Source organism: Phragmites australis, chromosome 15 (assembly GCF_958298935.1).
Source record: "Phragmites australis chromosome 15, lpPhrAust1.1, whole genome shotgun sequence".
NCBI classification, from domain to species: Eukaryota; Viridiplantae; Streptophyta; class Magnoliopsida; order Poales; family Poaceae; genus Phragmites; species Phragmites australis.
The window spans coordinates 1,873,233-1,893,327 of NC_084935.1; the positions used below are offsets into that span (position 1 = coordinate 1,873,233).

Below are 20,095 nucleotides of genomic sequence, written 5' to 3' on the forward strand. Positions count from 1 at the left end.
GTTTATCAGCTTTTAGTTTATTTCAGTCACAACTATTTTCTCAACCAATTAAAACCCTCCAAAATTCAGAGTCAAAAGCCAACCGTTTAGATAGACTTTAGTTTAAGAAAACTAAAAAAACTTATCAAACAGGATTATCTCTTTAGCTAACTAGCTGCTAGAGGAAAAATCCAAAAGTAGATAATATATTTGATCGTATTTATTAAAATAGATAATATATCAACGTATTTATAAATTTAGTATACATATTTGGTACCTATTTATCAAAAATCTATTTTCGGTAAATTAGGTGCCGAATACGTATATTAAATTTATAAATACGATAACATATCATATATTTTAATAAATACGATCAATTATATTGCCTATTTTAAGATTTTTACCGGTGCTAGACCTACAAGTCAAAAGATCAGGACCAAGCTAAAGTTAGCATCACAAGTTGCAACTGAACACACCTTGCACCTGAATCATGCTGGCCCGACAGGTCAGGTGTGAAAGATACAGAGACAAGACACCAAACCAAAACCAACTGGAAGCTACAGGGACTAGAATGAACGAAGCGTAGGCTGGGCTGCTGCTGGTGGTAAAACATGGGGGAGGAGAAGATGCAGAAATGGCGCAGCTTTGCCATTCCTGGGGCTCCTAGCCAGCCTGGGAGGAAGACTCGGAGCCCGCCACCTCACAAACGGACAAACGGACAGGCCTCCTAAATTAAGCCAAGAATTGATTAATTTGTTGGTTGGCGCTGCTAATTAGCATAGGGACAGCACTAGAACTGAAATCTATAGCCTTTTGACGGATTAACTGAGAGGACAAGCACCAGCACAAACAGCTAAAAAACCACCGAGATAAGTCGGTAACTACTCATCCTCCACCCCCGAAATTACCAATGAAAGATGATGAGGCGGTGGACACTTCTATACATATAAGCGAAAATCTTTGGTACAAACAAGCCGATATGTGTAAAGTGCAAATATTTATTCTCATATGTACAATTCAGATATAAAGACATCTCTTTTGAAGAAAAAAAATGTGGCTTCAAATCTGGATTAGACGAACGAAAATAAATGTTTACACTTTTGCACTAAATGATTTGTTTGCACGAAAAATTCCTCTTAAGAAACTTCCAACTAAGTTTGGAATAAAATAGGAAAAGAAAATACATGTAATGCATGTTAGAAATCCTATTTGGGACGTACAGAGTCATTTAATATTTGGAAGATCTCTCGTATGAATATTACAATTTCCATATAATATCTACTGAATTTCCACAAAACATTATCGCTAAATTTTGAGCGCAAAAAGAAAAAGAAAAGAAGAGAGAACAAAGGAACCGAACAGGGCTGCCTTCCTCCTCCCCGCCGCATCCTCCATTCCTCCTTTTTCACGCCCTCCCTCTCCTTCCCCACATCCTGACCCCAAAACACATTTCTTTCCTTCCGTCCTTTCCTACCTTCTCGCCCGCTTGCGTGTCTCCGTCCATTCCGCACCATTACCTCTCTCTTCCCCCAACAATGCCGCCGTGGAGGCAGCGCACGCGCGGCCTCCGGCGGTGCTAGATCCACGGCCAAGCACAGCGGCGGGCGCCGAGCCAGGGAACCCGGCGGGGAGCCCGAGCGGCGGCGGTGGCAGGGAAGAAGAAGAAGAAGGACGTGTCGTCGGGACAGGCGGGCGCGGCCAATGCACGAGCACGCCGGCGCCAGGGCGTGGGAGGCGACCGTGCGCAAGGTGCAGCAGTACCAGCAGCATCCGCAGCCCGTGGGCAGGCGCCGGGTGTCCCCGATGTCGGCGGCGGACGACTCCGAGACGGCGTCCTCCTCAGCGTCGTCCTCGTCGGGCACCGGCGGCGACGATGCCGAGCACCACGGGTACGTGGAGCGCGGCCTCCCCAACGGCGACTTCTACACGGGGCTGTGGCGCGGGGGCGCGCCGCACGGGGCGGGGAAGTACCTGTGGACGGACGGGTGCATGTACGAGGGGGAGTGGCGGCACGGCAAGGCCACGGGGCGGGGCAAGTTCTCGTGGCCGTCGGGCGCCACCTACGAGGGCGAGTTCAAGAACGGGTTCATGGACGGCACCGGCACGTACACAGGCGCCGCCGGGGACACCTACCGGGGGTCCTGGTCCATGAACCTCAAGCACGGAAACGGCAAGAAGAGCTACGCCAACGGCGACCAGTACGACGGTGAGTGGCGCGCGGGGATGCAGGACGGCGCCGGCCGCTACACCTGGCGCAACGGCACCGAGTACACGGGGCAGTGGCGCGCGGGACTTATCCACGGCCGCGGAGCGCTCGTCTGGTCGAACGGCAACCGCTACGACGGCGGATGGGAGGACGGCTGCCCGCGCGGCCAGGGAACCTTCCGCTGGGCCGACGGCAGCGTCTACGTCGGCTACTGGACGCGCGACAGCTCCACCGGCATTGTCCAGCAGAAGGGCGCCTACTACCCGTCTCCGGCCGCGTCTTCCCCGACGGCGCGTGATCCCCGCGACGTGTTCGCGAGGGACTTGCCGGCCTTCATGGGCCGCAGCTCGGAGTCGGCGTCGCCGCGCAAGTCGCTGAATCCGTCGGCTAACAGGACGGCAAATGGGCGCGCGAGTTCGGCGTCCGGGCTCAGCAACAGCTCCGGCGGCGACAGGAAGTACGACAAAATTTGCATTTGGGAGTTGGACGGCGACATCACGTGCGACATTGTGGACGGGCCCGCGTTGGGGGACGAGGTGGTGGCCGCGCGGAGGAGCGTGAGGATGGACAACGGCGGTGAGGGCCGAGGGCTTCCGCCGCCGTCGCCGGCGCCGCACATCACTCAGTGGGTGTCACCACGGGAGGCGAAGCGGCAGGGGGAGACCATCGCCAAGGGGCACAAGCACTACGAGCTCATGCTGAACTTGCAGCTCGGGATCAGGTGCGTGGAGTTCGTCTGTCTCCAATGGCTGAATAATTTTGGCTGTGCAGTTCTAAGATTTGACCCCGTTACTTTGGCATCACGTATGCCAGAGAAACTTGCATTGAATTTGATTGATGCTTTTGCTGATTGACAATTCTTACTTTGGGAACATTGACATGTGAATCATCCAAGAGTTTGCTTCGGGTCGTCTAATGGTGCTGAAAAAGTGAATTTCTGGGTGGCTAATCTGAATTTGATCTGTTATTTCATAAAGGTCTCACCCTTCTGTGTGAATTTTACCACCAATAAGATATCATGCTGAACCACTTGCAAGCATTTTAGTCATTGTTCTTCCATGTTTTCTCCATAGTCCATACTTGATTGAATTATCTAGCCTTATCTTTGGTATCTGGACACAGGCATGCAGTGGGGAAGCAAGGCCCTATCGTGCTTGATCTGAAATCGTCGGCTTTCGACCCAAAGGAAAAAGTATGGACAAAGTTCCCTCCAGAAGGCTCAAAATACACCCCTCCACACAATTCTTGTGACTTCAGATGGAAGGATTACTGCCCACAGGTGTTCCGGTTGGTCATCACTCCCTTGATAAATTATATATGATCATGATGCACCATGTTCCTGTGTCGGTCATGCTCAACAACATACCATCTGTTCTGAACTCAATTGCAGGACCCTGCGCAAGCTGTTCAAGGTGGATGCTGCTGACTATATGCTATCCCTTTGTGGAAATGAGGCTCTCCGGGAGCTTTCATCTCCTGGTAAGAGTGGAAGCTTTTTCTACCTAACAAACGATGATCAGTACATGATAAAGACGATGAAGAAATCCGAAGTGAAGGTTCGTCCATTTTTGGCTCCTTTCGTCTATACGCTTTTAAAGCTTCATAATGAGGCTAGAAGTTTTATTCTTAAAGCACTTGTTTACATTACAGATGCTTTTGAAGATGCTGCCAGCTTATTACAATCATGTCCGGGCATTTGAGAATACTCTAGTAACCAAATTTTTTGGTCTACATTGTGTCAAGTTAGCTGGAGCAAATCAGAAGAAGGTTAGAGATTAATGCAGCTGTATAGTTGTTCTCCATCCTTCACGCAATATGCATGGTTTGTCAATGTTCATGCATTGACTTTTTGATGCTGTGCCACTACCCAGGTTCGTTTTGTCATAATGGGAAATCTATTCTGCTCGGAATATTCTATTCATAGGCGTTTTGATCTGAAAGGCTCGTCTCTTGGACGTACAACTGACAAGCCGCAGACAGAGATCGATCAGTATACAACTCTGAAAGACCTCGATCTGAACTTCATCTTTAGATTGAAGAAGCAATGGTTTCAAGAGTTCCAAAGGTGCTCATACTTCGTCTCATATTCTACTTCTGGTGTCAGTTTAGCACCAATTAAAATTATGGCATTTTGGTACATAGTGTCAATAGTGATGTTAATTGTGTTTAAACAGGCAAGTGGACAGGGATTGTGATTTCCTTGAGCAGGAGAAAATTATGGATTACAGTCTCCTGGTGGGTGTACATTTTAGAGATAATGGAGAGAAGATTCTAACTGAAGGTTGGTTGGGAAACCCAAAAATACCTAAGCAAGTTTCTAAAAAGAAACACCTTAGCAAGTTCTTAGCATGGTAATTTGTGCCTTACAAGGTGCTTTGTTTAGTTGAAGGTTTTATTGAGTATGATATCAACAACATATCAACCCCGCGTCTTTCAAGAGGAAACACAGATCAGTTTCTTGCTGATCCAAACAGGTAACCTATGCATTTAACTACTTTATCTGGTCTCTTGTATACTTAAGTGGTTCTGAAATGCGATCTACAGTTCTCAGAACAATTATGATTCTGTGATGTCTATCTTTCATGATCCATATATCATATTTAAGAGGCTTCATAGCAGCAATCATCAAATATTGTATGTCAATGTGAGGTTTTAGCCATTTATATTATATATGCCTGAATGTTGACGTTGATTTCTTGGTTGCAAGATATTCATACTTCTTTTTTAAGCAGCACTTGAACCCAAATTAAAATAGTTTTCTCTTTCGTTATTCCTTAGTGAACGGGAATTATATTAGTTTTTTTAAGACCTACATTAGCTAAATTGTTAATGAGTATTTGATACAATATTCAGAAGTGAAACAAAATAATTGAAGATGTAAGCATGCAATCATTCTTCCGTGACCTATTCAAAATCTAGAATGTGTCCACTTAGTTCATGCCCACCATGACTTCTAGCTACACTAAGGCATCTTTGCTGATGCCCCTATGTCCCTATCAGCTCCTTTCTGTTCATATTTGCCATCTGCACAGATATGGTTTTATGTTCTAGTTGAACTGCTGGTAGTAAATCGAGAAAATTCGGTATATACCACCTGGAGTTCCCACACAATTGAAACATTCAGATACGGATACAGAGAAACACAGGACAAATAGTAATTTACCATGAACGTTCTCTTCTGATTCATGTTGTTTCACCTTTTGAATTTTTTATCTGACTAGTGTGAATTGACAGGTGTCCAAAAATCAAACTTGGGGTAAACATGCCTGCAAGAGCTGAACTCACTGCTCAGAAGAGTGACTACGAATCGCAGCTCATTGGAGAGCCAACTAGGGAGTATTACGATGTTATATTGTATTTTGGGATTATAGACATACTTCAAGATTACGATATCAGCAAAAAGCTCGAGCATGCATACAAGTCTTTCCAGTATGACTCAACATCAATATCAGCGGTGGACCCGAGACAATATTCCAGACGTTTTAAAGATTTCATATACAAAGCGTTTCAAGAAGACAATTAGACAGCTGAAAACACATTTGACCTTGAGAGCTACTGCAGCCTCCAGGCATAGATGCACCTTTAAGTGTCAAAAGAAAGGCCAAGCTGGGCACAATGCAGTGGGCATCCCCAAAGCTGTCAATCATCTGTACCAGAACGGATGGCTGCAGCTCGGGTAGAAGCCATCTGGATGGTAGAGCTGCTCGAAGATCTTATCATTGTCTTCCCAAAATCGTCAGGCTCTATGTATATATATTTAGCCATATACATACATATATAGAGGTCACTAATATTTTGTAGGATAGGAGATGTTAACTTAATGATTCAACTTACAGATAGAAAAGTTTTAACCACAAGTGCGCAAGCCAGCCCGGAATTGTAAATGTCTTTACCTGAGGGTAGCATGTATCATGTACTATTCTTTTGTAATTCTCTTGATTGGAACATCTCAACTTATCCATAGGAAATCCGTGGAGTTCACTGTGCCGTACAGAGTTTTTTGGGACCTAGCCGTGATAACTCAGTTTTGTTCTTTTTTCTTGAAATGTATGATCAAGTTTTGGATATTTGCTAACTTCCAATTATGCAACACTGAGATGGGCCCAACTTAGTGGCAGCTGAGGCATCAGCGTTTGGTGTGCTTTAGAAGTTTAGAGTCAGCTGGTCATGATGGCTTGTGTGCATTCAGCCAGGACACAGATGGAGCAATGTTTCACATTTTGTGTAACTTGCTTCCCTCCAATGAAAAGGACATCTTCATCTGCCAGGTGTTCAACCTACACATTATCTCCCTAAAACCAAAACCTGCATATTATGTAAATCAGTATCTGATGAGGACTAGTGTATGGCAGATAAGCAATCTGCATGCAAGACATCAGGTCACTGTCCATTGCACATGTTTGCTGATTCCATAGGAAGATTGCACTGGCAGGTTTGGAGTTCTGGATATGCATGTCAGCCTGTACTTTTCAGTCAGTCATGCACAAGAAACTGGACGTCATTTTGAGCTTCTTCTGAAGAAATGATTTCTTGGTCTGGAGAAACACTTAACAATGCTTGGGAGGAGCCATGCACCTGGCAGCTTTCAAAAGCAATTTTGCCAGGTGAAAACAGCTCTGTAAAGTTGCACTACACAATGCTTGTGGCTGATACCAATATATACCAGATTATTTCTCCATTGGTCTGACCTTTTTTTTATAAAAAAAATCCTGATCTTCTGATGTTGCACCATGACTGTCCCTCATATCTTAACAACCAAAAGCGATATAAAATTTGAGCAAGAGCTGAAAAGATCAGACAGTTGTGTCCCCCATTTTTCTGTATGTCGTTGAGGATTGTGGCCGGCAACTATCTACACCGAACCTTCTCTTGGACGCAGGAGCGTTATCCATTGGTCATCGGCGATCCTGTTAACAAAAATTAAACAAGAAAGCACGAGAAAGCTACGAGTATACAAAGAACATAGAGTGGCATCCAATGAGCCAGCGTAGCATAGCAAAAAAAACTTAATCTGAAGAGAAAAGACTTGGTCATTTCTTTGTGGACAAGATATTATTCGGTAGTGCATGTTGATCTGTAATATATATATATATATATATATAATCTGCAATGATTGTATGTTGCGTGCATGTTATCTACCATATCATAGCAACAATATTAGCAGTACCTGTCTGTTTAATTTGGTAACCGTTTAATTAGAACCATATCGTTTCATTTATCTTGTAAACAATTAAAATGTTGACAGCACCTAAAAAAAGTCCAAATAAGGTTTTTTTTTGTTTGAAGGTGTACTTTTTCCTACAGCTACCATCTCGCATTTGTCAGCAGTACCGCAACTCGAGGCTAGTGCCTAACCATTGCCACCAAAAGGCAAGCCAAGAAGGGAAGAACAGGGGGCCAGAAATGGTGGTCCAGTGCCCCAGGTAAATGGAGCCTGTCCTGATCTCTCAAGAAGAATCGACGTAACAGTGCAGCGTTTCTCTTGCTATTATTGTTAGAAAATAAGGCATCAGCGGAAGCAACGAATGAATCTACCGAGATGATGCACACAATCACAGACGACACCAGAGGCACGATATTTGTTAACGAGGTTCAGCCAAAGTCTACATCCCTGAGGTATGACTACGAGCGCTCCTCCCCAACTAGGAACACCGGCCGCTTCTTGGGGTTCCCGTAGACTCGCTGCCCCCCTAGGAACCTGTCGCTATGTCATCATAATTACAAACAGCGGCACTCCTCTTATATTTATGAGAAGGTCTGAAGACAGAAGTCCTACTAGGATTCCACTAGAATTCTACTAGGATTCCACCATGTACATCATATACCGCTAATACAACTTTAAATCCTATACGTAACTAACTCCGTATAATTATTCAACACATATCCAACAATTATACAGGTTTTGACGATGCGGTGAAACTGAATTCGATTCCGATGTCGCCATATTAACTTCTATAAGATTAAAGTTCCCGCAAAGATCCTATGACATTTTTGCGTTCTAAACGAGGCCTACATATCCACGTCTTTCCATAATGACGTACCGAATAATGCATGAAAGGGACTGTAGGACACGACGGTGGCCCAGATTTGGAAGCTACGAAATACGTACGTTGGTAAAGCGACATTGTACCTTACGTATGGCTGCTGTTTTGCCGACCTTTAGCTTTTTGACCCGTCCCGTTTTAGCCATCTGAGGCCGGCGCTGTACATTGGTACTGAAGCCACTTCTGCTTTCTTCGTCCCCGAGGTTAAAAATCGCGGTGCCGTGCTCGTCGTCGAAGACAAAGTTACCGGTGTTACTCCGTCGCTTGGACTCGGATGGCAAAGCGGGGAGACGAGACCGGTTGCTTTGCGGCTTGCGTGAGCTCCGATCCTCGCGGCACGCAGGAGGTGAATTTGAAGCCAGGTGCGCATCGGCACATCGCACAATGCTGCATGGATGGAAGCTTTGCACAAAGATGATCGCAGGACGGCAGGTGCAAGGCAATGATTGAAAGCTGAAACCGTGGTGCTCTTCTCCTTCGCTGCAAGAAAAGTTGTCATGAGTCCAGTCTCTCTCTCTCTCTCTCTCTCTCTCTCTGGTTTGTTTGTGACACACACACAGTCACAGCGCAGCAAGCAGAAACGTACAAGGGGACTGGATAGTTCACATCACCAGGGACAACATAAAACAGATGAGCATGCAGAGTTGCAGACGATATGGATGCCAACGGTGATGCTTGCCGGATGGAACGTGAGATGTGCATTCAGCGGTCGCGTCCAGGAAACTGCCAAATGGGATAGACAGAATGAGATGAGCATGACTAGCTCAGCAGCTCACCCAGTCCTCTACACCCACTGCTGCTCGTTGCGTTATATACGGCCCAACACAATTGTACAGGGATGCTGGGCCAGGCCAACCAGGAGTTTCGGTTTGATGTCTGCAGTTATTGGGCTCAAAGCTTCGAAGTTTCGAGCCCGAACGTGGCAACGAGATGCATGAAAGTGCAAACCCAGCAGGCTCGGGCTTCGTGGGTCAGTTTTAGGTCCATGCAACCGGTTTCCTGACCAGCTCTAAAAAAAAGCCCGTTTCGCCGAATGAGGACTATCGAGGGACCTTAATTAGCACACGCTTCCTATTCCTCGTATGCCTGAAATGGCGCGGGATTTCAGCCCACGTTCAAATTCTATTGGTGAGGAAGAGGTTAGGGTTCGGTTTTCGTCGGTGAGCTTTTTTTTTTAGATTTGTGTTCTGTGACTCTAGAGCGGGTGGCAGGCCGACTTTAGAGGAAGATTGCGGAGGAGGCAGGCGTGAGGGGCGAGGCGATGGGGACTTGCTGGTCATGGGCCAGCGACAGACAAGTGGTGGGTTAGTGCCGGGGCGAGGAAACTCTAAAATAGAGAGGTTAGTGCGACAAAAGTGGCAGACACAGATCCAGCGGTGGATACGCTGCCGAAGATGGTCGTAAGCGGGGAGCGAGCTGGCATCGAGAGGTTGAAGGTGACCTCTAGACAATTGAATCACGTTCTGACGCTCAATTTTTGTCGCCTGAGAAATTTACTATTTTTATATGCTTAAGAATTAGTATATCTCTAATTAGGGCCTATTTTTTACTATGATTCCAAGATTCTAATTTGATTTTAAAATCAGAATCGAAAACAAACAGGTTGATTCTACTATCCAGATTTCACAATCTAGAGGTAGATTATACCATAATCTATAATCCAGAAAAATATTATTCCTAGATTATGGATTATGACACGTATTTATCCACCATTGCTATCACAAACATAATATTTAGCTTTTTTATTCTCCCTTCAGTTTCCCCACCGCAAAGCTTGAGCTTACCACCATCGGAATCAAGCTCCTTGCTTCCTAGAACAAGCTCCCAGTGCTGAGCCTGAGTAGGGAACTGAGCGATGAGAGGAGACCGGCGGCTGGCTTGAGAGGAGATTGTCGGCGTTACCCTCACCGGCGATTCCAGCCAGATCTGGCTAGGTTCCAGTGGAACAAGGCTCAGTGCCTGCAAGGGGGATCTTGTTTAAGTGTTCCTTGGCTGTGGCAAGGACCAAAAGGTGGTTGCCGATGGCTGTCGTGGTGTGGTGACGCTCGGTGCTTCACGTTCGGCCGAGGGGGAACCCACGCGAGCAAAGGATGTCAGAGGGTCTTGTGGTTCTCACTGTGTACTCAGCATGTTGAGGGAGGCAGGATAACGACAACTCGGTGGTGAGACAGCGGTAGACTTGCTAGAGTTGCGGAGGACGACGTCGCGTGGCTCGATTCGGCGGTGGAAGATGGCAGAATCTGCGCATAGAAGCTCCTGGGTGTTTGGCCTCGGTGCAGCTCATTGATGGCACAACAAATCTGTGCGACAACGCTCGTTTCCCTGCTCTGTGGCACGGAGTTCAGTTGGGGATCTCGGTGTGCTATGGCGGAGAAGATAGACGTGGAAGGTGAGCCTGTAGAAGAGGGGAAAAGGAAATGGATATTATAATGATCTGGTGTTATTTGTTTCAAATTGTATAATTCAAATTATAACAATCCAGATTCTAAATTATGAGAATCATAATCTAAATTGTTAGAATTATAATAAAAAATAAATAGACCTTAGCATCTTGATTACTCCAGCCCATAATTAAACCGCTGGCTTCATTCATACGCTTACACTTCCAAATTCGTTTTTTCTTTAGAATAAGGAAGTATATCTTTCTGTCTCTATACCAACAGAATATATAGCCGTGTTGAGTCTGGGCTTCGAAACCCGTGTGGACACGTTACACCATAAGGACACTTCCAATTCTTAAACCCCAATTAAACCCTAAGCCACAGAAACATAGCTTTAACGCGAACAACCTCCGGTGATACATGAGAGAACAAGAGACACTGACGGAGACGACGATCACTACGATACAAAAAAGGATCAAAGCACCGACGACACCAACAGCGGCGACACGGCGGAGACGATAGATAAACGCAGGCAGGCACGGCACCCGCGCGCGCTAGCCAATCTAATTTAAGCGGCGGTGCACCGCTCGCGCGCGAAGCCGACGCGGCCGTTGGGCACGTCGAACAGCACGCGGTGGTTCTGCTGCTGCATGCTCGCGATGACGTTGAGCACCGTGTTCACGCCCTCGGGTGCCGCCGCCATCGCCAGGCAGCTGGTGGTCCCGTACGTGCTGTGGATCACCACGTTCTCCTCGGGCAGCTTCACCTGCATCCCGTCGAACAGCAGCGTCACCGGCGGCCACGCCACTGTTGTGGTGTTGAAGCACGTGTCAAAGCCGCCCAGGGAGGACACGGGGGCACGGACGCGGCGCCGGACCTCGTCGCGCACGGCCTCGTACGCCGGCGCCACCAGACGGGTGAACATCGTGCCAGAGTCCAGCACGGTGCCCGCGCCGGTCGCCGGGTCGAATGCCAAAGCGGACGCCGGGATGGGAACCACCTTCTTGCCCACGCGGATGCCGGTCATGTTCACGTAGTAGAGCGACGACCGGTGAGGGTTCGCCAGCAGCGGCGTCGTCTTAATGCGCTGCCGCTGGCCCTTGCGACCGAGCCTCAGGGTCCCGGAGAAGTTCAGGGACTTGAAGCTCGGGAGGCAGTACGAGAACGTAGCCTCGTACATGTCCTTGGTCTGTGACAGGAATGACAGGGACCCGCGGCCGAGCCCGAGGAGGCCTTGCGGCGGCGCGGCCGTGCCGGTGGCCCTCTGCAGGCAGCCGAAGGTGTAAGTCTTGACGACGTCATTGGCGACGGCGAGGGAGTCCTGGGACAGCGCGGCCTGGAGCGAGGAGTCGGCGTAGGTGAGGCTGAAGCCGCAGGCCTTGCTGTTCAGCGGGCACGCCGGGTTCGGCGCTTGCGTGCACAGCGGCGAGCCGCAGGGCACCGGGCGGTACGAGGTGGAGACGGCCGGGTTGAAGGGAGTCGACGTGGGGCACCCGGAGCAGCCAGAGCAGGGGATCCACGCGGCGTCGTTGCTGGTGTCGACGGCGAGGAGGAGCTGCTGCGGAGGCGTGCCGAGGCAGGCGCGCACCACGTACGTCGGCGTCTGCAGCAGCTGCCTCCCCGACGCGATGGGCGCGTACGCGCGGCCCCTGACCGCGAGCGAGTCGAGGTACAGCAGCCGCGACGCGTCGCGCGCCACCTGGTCCGCGAGGAACCCCGTCCACGACGGCGCCGAGGCCTCCGGCCCCAGCGGCGAGCACGGCCCGAACGCGTGCGACACCTGCAGCGTGCCCCCCGTGTCCGGCGGCGTCGCCGGGCACGACGGATGCGAAGCCATCGCGCCGGCCGCGAGCAGCAGAACCGTCAGAGCGATGCTGCAAAGCACCGTACTACCCATCTTGCAACTGTCTTTGCGCGCACAACACCGACGTACGGGGGACTGCACCGCTGCAAGCCTTGAAGCGTGGCGACGAAGTGAGACGGCAGCGCGGCACCGTGGGCTATATAGCAGTGGAGCACGTGAGCCGTGGCGCAAAACTACACGGCCACAGCCCGCGGCATGGTGCGCCCGTGAGGATTCGCGTGGACGTGTCGCCGTATCGGCCAGGCTAGACGCACTCACCCTGCCACCCAGTACGTGCAAGCTACATGCCTGCCTGCGTCTGAAATTCTGCATGGCTCGCCGGGGACCAAGCTGCGGCAGCCCGTGATCGGAGGCTGTCGCTTTGACCAACGGACGCGCTCCGCGTACGCCCGACGCCTTGATCTTGGTGCGTCGGCTCTACTTTTTTGCACCACGCAATGCGAAGGAAATGGTTGTGCGATCGTCGCAGACTCACAGGAGGCTTGTCTTGGCACGGCGGCGCCCATGTGGCTGGAATGTACAGCGTAAGGGGCTGCATGAGCAGCAGGAAAGCTTGGCTCGTGGACTAGGAACGCTATTTCGACGAAACCATGCGAGGAGATAAGAGATGGGTGCATGGGCGGATGCCATTGTAGACCCGGTTTACAAGCCGCCTGATGCTCAGATGTCAGAGATAAATAAAAAGGTCATTGCAGTTTGGGAATGTTTTTGTTTCTTTTTCCGAGCAAAGCACTTTGGGAATGTAACCTTGATATTCTGTTCCGTACATGAGATGCCGGGTTGAGAATGGGGACGTGCGGTAACAGCCTAGGTTAGAGACAGGATTAGATCCGCGTCTTGATTTGTCGACACTGTCGACTGATGAGTACTCCAAGCCAAAGCGATTGGGCCACAAGCTTATGTGTCGCTGCACAGAGTGGACCATCGGTCTCTCCATGGCACGGGCACCCAGCTCCGGGGCTCAAGCTATGATCCGTTATGCTCTGGCACCATGCACTTAGGGCGTGTTTGGATGCTCGGTTCTCCGCGTGCTTGCATCCGATTTTATTTAGTGGTATAAAAGTGATCCAAAAATTCTAAATATTTTTGTGAGCAAACTAGAGCTCACTAGCAACCCATTTTAATTAATTTGATCTAAAAAATCTAAGTCAATATCTAATTAAAATTCTTCAAAAATCATAAAAAATTCACTAATATTCTTATCATGTGATGTACTAATTTATAAAAATATTTCTAACCTAGGTTATTTGGTAAAAAAAATGAGTTTCTTAGTAATACAACGTATACTCATACGGGCAACCAAATACAATCTTTTCTCAGCCAGACTCACCACATACAGCCAACCAAACAGACCCTCATGCATCAACTCAGCCTGACTCAACTCAGCCTGCATGACTCGTACGAACCAGGCTAAGGACATTCGAGCAACTAAACACACCCTTAAAGACGTCTTTAGCAGGATCGGCAAAAGGTGGCAGCATTACTGTGCCGTGCACTTGCTTTCTTTTTCTGGCCGTATCACTTAAGGGCGTCTTTAGCAGGTTCGGTTTTTGGTTTGTACAGTGATATAGCCGGTGATGAGAGGGCGGTGACATTTTCGCGGATAGAAAAGGTGATCTCTATCACTGATCATAAAGTATGTTTATGAATCCGAGTTGAGAATGAGATTAATGGAGTAAAAAGTTAGTAAATATGATAACCGTTAAAAATAAAAAATAGAGAATATTGTAATAGTATTATAGATAATAAAATTTTAAAATATGTGCTAAAGATAACTAAAACAAGTACGAGTTTGCCGGCACTACAAGTGCTTGAGGTGATTTGCCCCAAAGATTTGACGCGTGCAGGGGCGGGTCATGTGAAATCAGATGCTGCGACTTGAGTGCTGGAATTAACTTCGTCATCTTCCACCGTCTTCTGGGGCCTGGGGCTCTCCCGATGTCCGCTTCTGGTTGTCGCGGGGATCGCCGGATGTGCTCGCGGCGGTCAAGTGTCGCTTAGCGCGGCGTACCCGCTCGCGTGCTCGCAATGGTCCTCTGGTTTTTTTTTTTTTTTTTTGGAGGGGCGGGTGCACCGTGCGTCGGATCCGAAGCAGAGCATCATGGTTACCTACCCCCTTACGGGTAGGCTGGCAACTTGGCAAGGCATGGCCGCCCATTCTCCCGTGCACTGTAGTGCATGTCGTAAGCGGTAAGTCCAAATCGGATCGTTAAGTGGTTATGGATCCGTACGTGTCATAGCCATGTTACGAGCTACATACCGAGCTAGGACTGTGTATGTACTACGTGTACGGCTCAGCTCGGTTTGAACGGCTGTGAACGAGGCGAGGCGAGGCGAGGCTCAGTTAAGTTATCGAGCTTAAATTCAGGTTTGGTTTGAAAACGATAACTATTCGAGCTGGCTCGTTTGGCTCATGAACAACGTCAATATCTCAATCTCATAGCTTTTCTTTGCTTTGCTGTGGCAGGCGAACAGGCAGCGGTGGCTGAGAAGTGGCGGGCGAGCGACCACGGTGGCGGAGAGGCAGGCTAGCGGTGGTGGCGGAGAGGCTACGGGCGAGCAACAATGGCGGGCATCTGGCAACGGGCTTTGCATGGGCTGGGCCACCCCGCCGAGTCACTGAGTCACCCGTGAGAGTTTAAGTTTGACTCGTTTGGTCACCGAGCTGATAAGTGACTCAGACTCAGCTCGTTTAACTATCTAGCCGAGTTGAGCCCAATTTAACCTACGAACCTTCGAGTTTTATTTTTAGTCCTAGCTAGCTTTATCCTCGCGAGTAACTTGTTCTCTTTGTAGCACTGTAGGTTTGTTCATGTGAGCTGCGATTTAAGATCACGGTTGCATATGCAGCAACACAGAATTTAGCACATGTTAACGGGCTCTGACTCTCTCTGCCTCGTGTTGGGCTCGAGGCAATCACTGGTAACTGATCAGCACTGCAGCAGTACCGGCCTATTGGGCTGGCATTGCGCAGCAAATAGTCGAACCTGTTCAGGATAGCCGTGGCCCGCGGGCGTGTCAAGATGGGCTAACACTGGTGAATATGGCCGGTGACCCCCACATTTCAGCCCAGCGTAGGCCACACGATCCGCGGTAGACTGATGCCGTGTTTTTTTTTTAATTTTGTATGGATTCTAGTAAAAATAAAAATAAATAATTATAATATAAAAGTTGATTCTCAACCGTCCAGAAGCTAAGTTGTATTAAGAAATATCACCATACAAAAATTGGTGGGAATAAGTTCCTACGGAACGTATATTGATTCTTATAATCTAAAAGAAAAACAAACATGCCACGAGGGTTGTTTGGTAGGTTATTTTAGAAGTTGATTATCCATAGCTCTAAATTTTTTTAACTAGAGCTGTAGGTAGATTGAAGGTCTTTAGTTTAGACATCTTATTCTTATTTTGAATTGAAAATAAATATTCAAACCACTTTATTTTATCTTACAAACTCTAAATATTGCATGGATCTCGGAACTGGAGCTATACCAAATAAAATATAAACGGGGTGACTGTAACATCCTGAGTTTTAAAACATATTAATTAATTACAAATTTCACTCTCAATTAAAAAAAATTATGATTAATTAAGCTAACTAAAGTCAAGGAAGTATGTGTATGTATATGAATGTATATATACCATGTATATGAATGTATATATACCAGTATGTACCAAAGTGCAATAGAATCAATTTCAAAATAATTCCTGCATTAAATTGGTTCATATGCATTGATTTGTGATCTTTATGTTTCTTTGTGTGGAGATTTAAAATCGAATGTCTCTCAATTTCAAATCTACTCTTAGATTCTATTCAGCTCAAATCCAATTCGAATTCAAATCATCTTCAGAATCTCAAGATCCAAGCCCAAATCATAGTTCAAATATATTTAAATAAGTTGATCCTAATCCAAGGTCAAAACTAAATTCAAATACTCTATTTGAATTTATTTCAAACTTTCTCCTTACTTTTTTTCTTTTCTTTTCCTTCTTTTCTTCCATTTCTCCCCGTGCCGGATTTTCCCCTCCTTCTCCCTCACACAGCCTAGCCAGCCCAACCTTCTTTTCCCCCTCTCCTTCTCCCTCGCACGGCCTAGCTAGCCCGGCCTTCTTTCCCCTTCTTCTTCTCCCTCGCGTAGCCCAGCCAGCCCGGCCTTCTTTTCCCCTCTCCTTCTTCCACGCTCAGCCCGCTCGCGCACTCGCACTCCTGTTGCACCGTACGGGTGCCAGCCAGCCAACCACTGCCCGTCCGCGCCTCTCCTTCCTAAGCTGCTTATGGCTTGGTCTTAGAAGTCACGTTCGTAGCCTAAGCTGATTGTGGTTTGGGCTTTTGCTTTTCGCTGTGTTTTGTTGGCCTCTCAGCCATGTTTATAATATACGGTTTGGGTTGTAACCTTTTGTACTCTGAAATATAATACTTATGTACGAAGTTTGACTGTGATACTACAACTGTTACTGTGCATATCAGCTACTTTATACAGGGGCTGATACAGGAGGCACATGAGATCCCAGGATTGGGGTCTTAAAAGAGTGGTATCAGAGGCATACTTGGTTGTAGGACGTGACTTTAGGATAGACTTGCTAGTGTCTGTTTAGTTTCAAAAAAACTATGTTATCAAAATTGCTTCTGTACTTACCTTCTGTCTTTTGCTTTTTTTAAACCTCTTTTATGTTGGTTTTAAGTTGTCCTCTTTTCCCCAGCACATGGAAGACGATGTCTAGAACACAATACAATATCTATAAGTGAAGGGCTTTCTCAAGTTGTTGTGGGAAGCTTGTTATCGCTTTGGATATACTTGACGCCCAGAGTACGCCGAGCGTGAGTACGACGAGAATGGATCCCAGAAGTGCCAGGTTTTGCTGCATATCTTTGACTATCCAAGATACCCCAGCTGGCGACCGTAGCACGTCAGCACCATTGGAGTACGATACCTTGCCACGTACTAGTTAGTAGCCTACGAAGCACTTCAGCACCCGTGCGAAAGATGTGTTAGGGAGATGGAAAACACTCCCATGATGCACTTTTCAGCTGCCGCTGGCCAGAGAGTTGCTTGGTGTGCACGCCTAACCGCCATGAAGGATGCAGGGCAGGAGGAAGACACCATCATGGTCATCACGTCACAATACCTCTACGTCTTGGAGCACATGCACAATGAGACATATCAGTTATTCCATGCTAGTCACCAGAGGGCAGAGGAGTCAGAGACCTCCGTGTGATGCTGGATCGGACCAGAGTACAGGTCGCAGCCGCTGAAGACACCGCGGTAAGGAACCGCGAAGGATGGTAGAGGGCGGTAAGGGCGCATCACAGGGATCTTAACAGACAGAATTGAAAGGACAATGATGTCGTCTAGAGGGGGGGGGGGTGAATAGGCGTTTTTACAAAAATTCAACCCTTTCTACCGTTGGCCTAAACTTGCAGCGGAATATAAACTAACGAGTTTTTCACAAGAGAAAAACCTAAATATGCGAGGCTCAACTAGTGCACAATCACCCTAAATAAGTGTGAAAATTACAATCCTAAGGTGACAAAAATTACTCAATTCTAGCTAGAGATATGCAATAAAACTTAAATTGAAAAAGGCTGAAAGTACTGTTCATATGCCTGGAATTACTGTTTATCCGGAGTATCCGGTGTAGTCCGGATACTCCGGTGTGTACAGGTCCGGAAACTCCGGTAAAGGCCAGATTCTCCGGATTCTGTACAGAACTGAGCCCGAAATTGAATGAAATTAATGAGTAGAGGGTTCTAGCTCAAACCAAGTGATGTCGTGTATTCCCGGAGATGATTCCAAGCAGATTCACGAAGAACCTACACTCAAATACACACAAACAAGTATATCGAGCAATATGCACAAAGATTTGAGCAAGAACTTAAAAATAAGGAAACAAGAGAGGAGACGCAAAAATTTGTTTCCCGAAGTTCGGATTCACCACCGTGAATCCTACGTCTCCGTTGAGGAAGCTCTAACGAGCCGGGTCTCTTTCAACCGCTTTCCTCTCCAAGCTCGGTCACACTTGAGCTCAGTTTCCACTAACTTGATCTCTTTCCTTCCGGAGGCGATATCGACCTTCACAAACTTTCCGCGGCTCACCACAAGCACGGGAGCTCACCGGCGACACCTAGCCGGCTAGGAGGCTTCACCTCCAAGAGTAACAAATGCTTCGAGAACTTCTTGTCAAGAACTCAAGTGCTCAAGATTGGATTTTAGCTCACTTGCACTCAATCTTCCAATCTCTCAACCTAACTCACTTTTCTTCTCAAATCACACACTAGAATGGAGTGGGAGAGGTTCTTTTGGCTCTAAAAATGTGTTCTTTCGTGCCCCTTCCAGCAGCCCCAAAAGATGGGGTGAGTGGGGTATAAATAGCCCACTCCAAACAACTAGCCGTTACTGTTTTTGGCAGAACTGACCGGAGTATCCGGTAAACACCGGAGTATCCGGCCCTAAATCTAAATACGGCGTCAGAACGGTCACAGAATGTGTCAGAACTAGCCGTTATGCTCTTTTCTGGACTTTTACCGGAGTATCCAGCCTACACCGGAGTATCCGGTCGGCACTTAACCCAGAAAACAGTCCCGGAGACTTCCCGGAGTCTCCGGCCACTCCAGGTACCGGAGTATCCGGACTTCACCGGAGTCTCCGACCTTTCCAGGTACCGGAGAATCCGGTCTACACCGGAGTCTCCGGCCACAGCACAGCTGACCTCCGAAAAACGGCGATAACTTTTGATCCCGGAGTCCGATTTTGACGATTTTGGACTCTATGAAAAGCTTATTCAGAGGGCTACACATCCCAACTAAATTTATGACCTAAAACACATATGATAAAATTAGGAACACTCCAAAACCTATTTTGAACACTTCCACACTTTCCGCTCCGAACTCTTAACAACAAACTCTCACTTTGGATTTGGTTGGGAACCCTTGAGCACTGAGACGCGACAATTAGCTCACGTTGCATCCCTCTTAATAGTGCGGCATACCTATACTCAAAATCAAAGATAAAACTCATTTGAACCACTTTGAGCATTTGAAAACTTTCAAGTACCGCTTCTTTTTCTTTCAAACCTGGAGGGTTGCCAACTTCCATATATTCTTCACTTCATCTCTTCTTGATTCTTCATATGATTGATGTGAATCATGCATAGCTTCCCATAGCCTCGCACGGTCCATCGACGCAAAGCCTTCACTCGCTTTTCACCACCGCCTTGGTCCTTTGGCGCCAAGCCATTTGTTTGCCCTTCACCACGGATGGTCCATCGCAGCCGAGTCTTGCTTGCCCTGCACCGTCTTGCCATAGAAAACCACTTTGTATTCGACATCTTTAAAGAATTCACTTTTTCATATATGGAGTCTACTCTTGTTCTTCACTCTTGGCATATATGATTTCAATTCAACTTATGCCTTTTTATGGATCCTAACCCCAATTCACTCTCAAGCACAAAGTACATGGGTTAGTCCATAAAACTCTATTAACAAGTCATACATTTAGTTACTTGATCTCCATAAGTAACTTAGCATTCAAGCTTATTACTAATCTTATTGAGCTTCTTCTTCTTCTTATGAGCATCACTAAAAGCTCATTTATTTAGATGCATATTTCTCCTCCATGCATCAC

At 47.4% G+C, this 20,095-nt stretch overlaps 2 protein-coding genes across 2 annotated transcripts; one reads left to right on the forward strand and one right to left on the reverse strand.

The window, feature by feature from the left end:
• The first annotated feature begins 1,352 nt into the window (after positions 1-1,352).
• Positions 1,353-6,678, forward strand: LOC133893408 (phosphatidylinositol 4-phosphate 5-kinase 6-like). The gene is made up of 8 exons (XM_062334418.1): positions 1,353-2,906; positions 3,308-3,472; positions 3,576-3,741; positions 3,836-3,952; positions 4,057-4,250; positions 4,360-4,466; positions 4,569-4,659; positions 5,420-6,678. Exons 1-8 carry the CDS (start codon positions 1,681-1,683, stop codon positions 5,706-5,708), a joined length of 2,355 nt encoding a protein of 784 aa, XP_062190402.1. The 5' UTR covers positions 1,353-1,680; the 3' UTR covers positions 5,709-6,678.
• A 4,136-nt stretch (positions 6,679-10,814) lies between these two features.
• Positions 10,815-12,568, reverse strand: LOC133892894 (aspartyl protease AED3-like). Its single transcript, XM_062333883.1, has one exon. It carries the CDS (start codon positions 12,505-12,507, stop codon positions 11,179-11,181), a length of 1,329 nt encoding a protein of 442 aa, XP_062189867.1. The 5' UTR covers positions 12,508-12,568; the 3' UTR covers positions 10,815-11,178.
• Between the last annotated feature and the right edge of the window lie 7,527 nt (positions 12,569-20,095).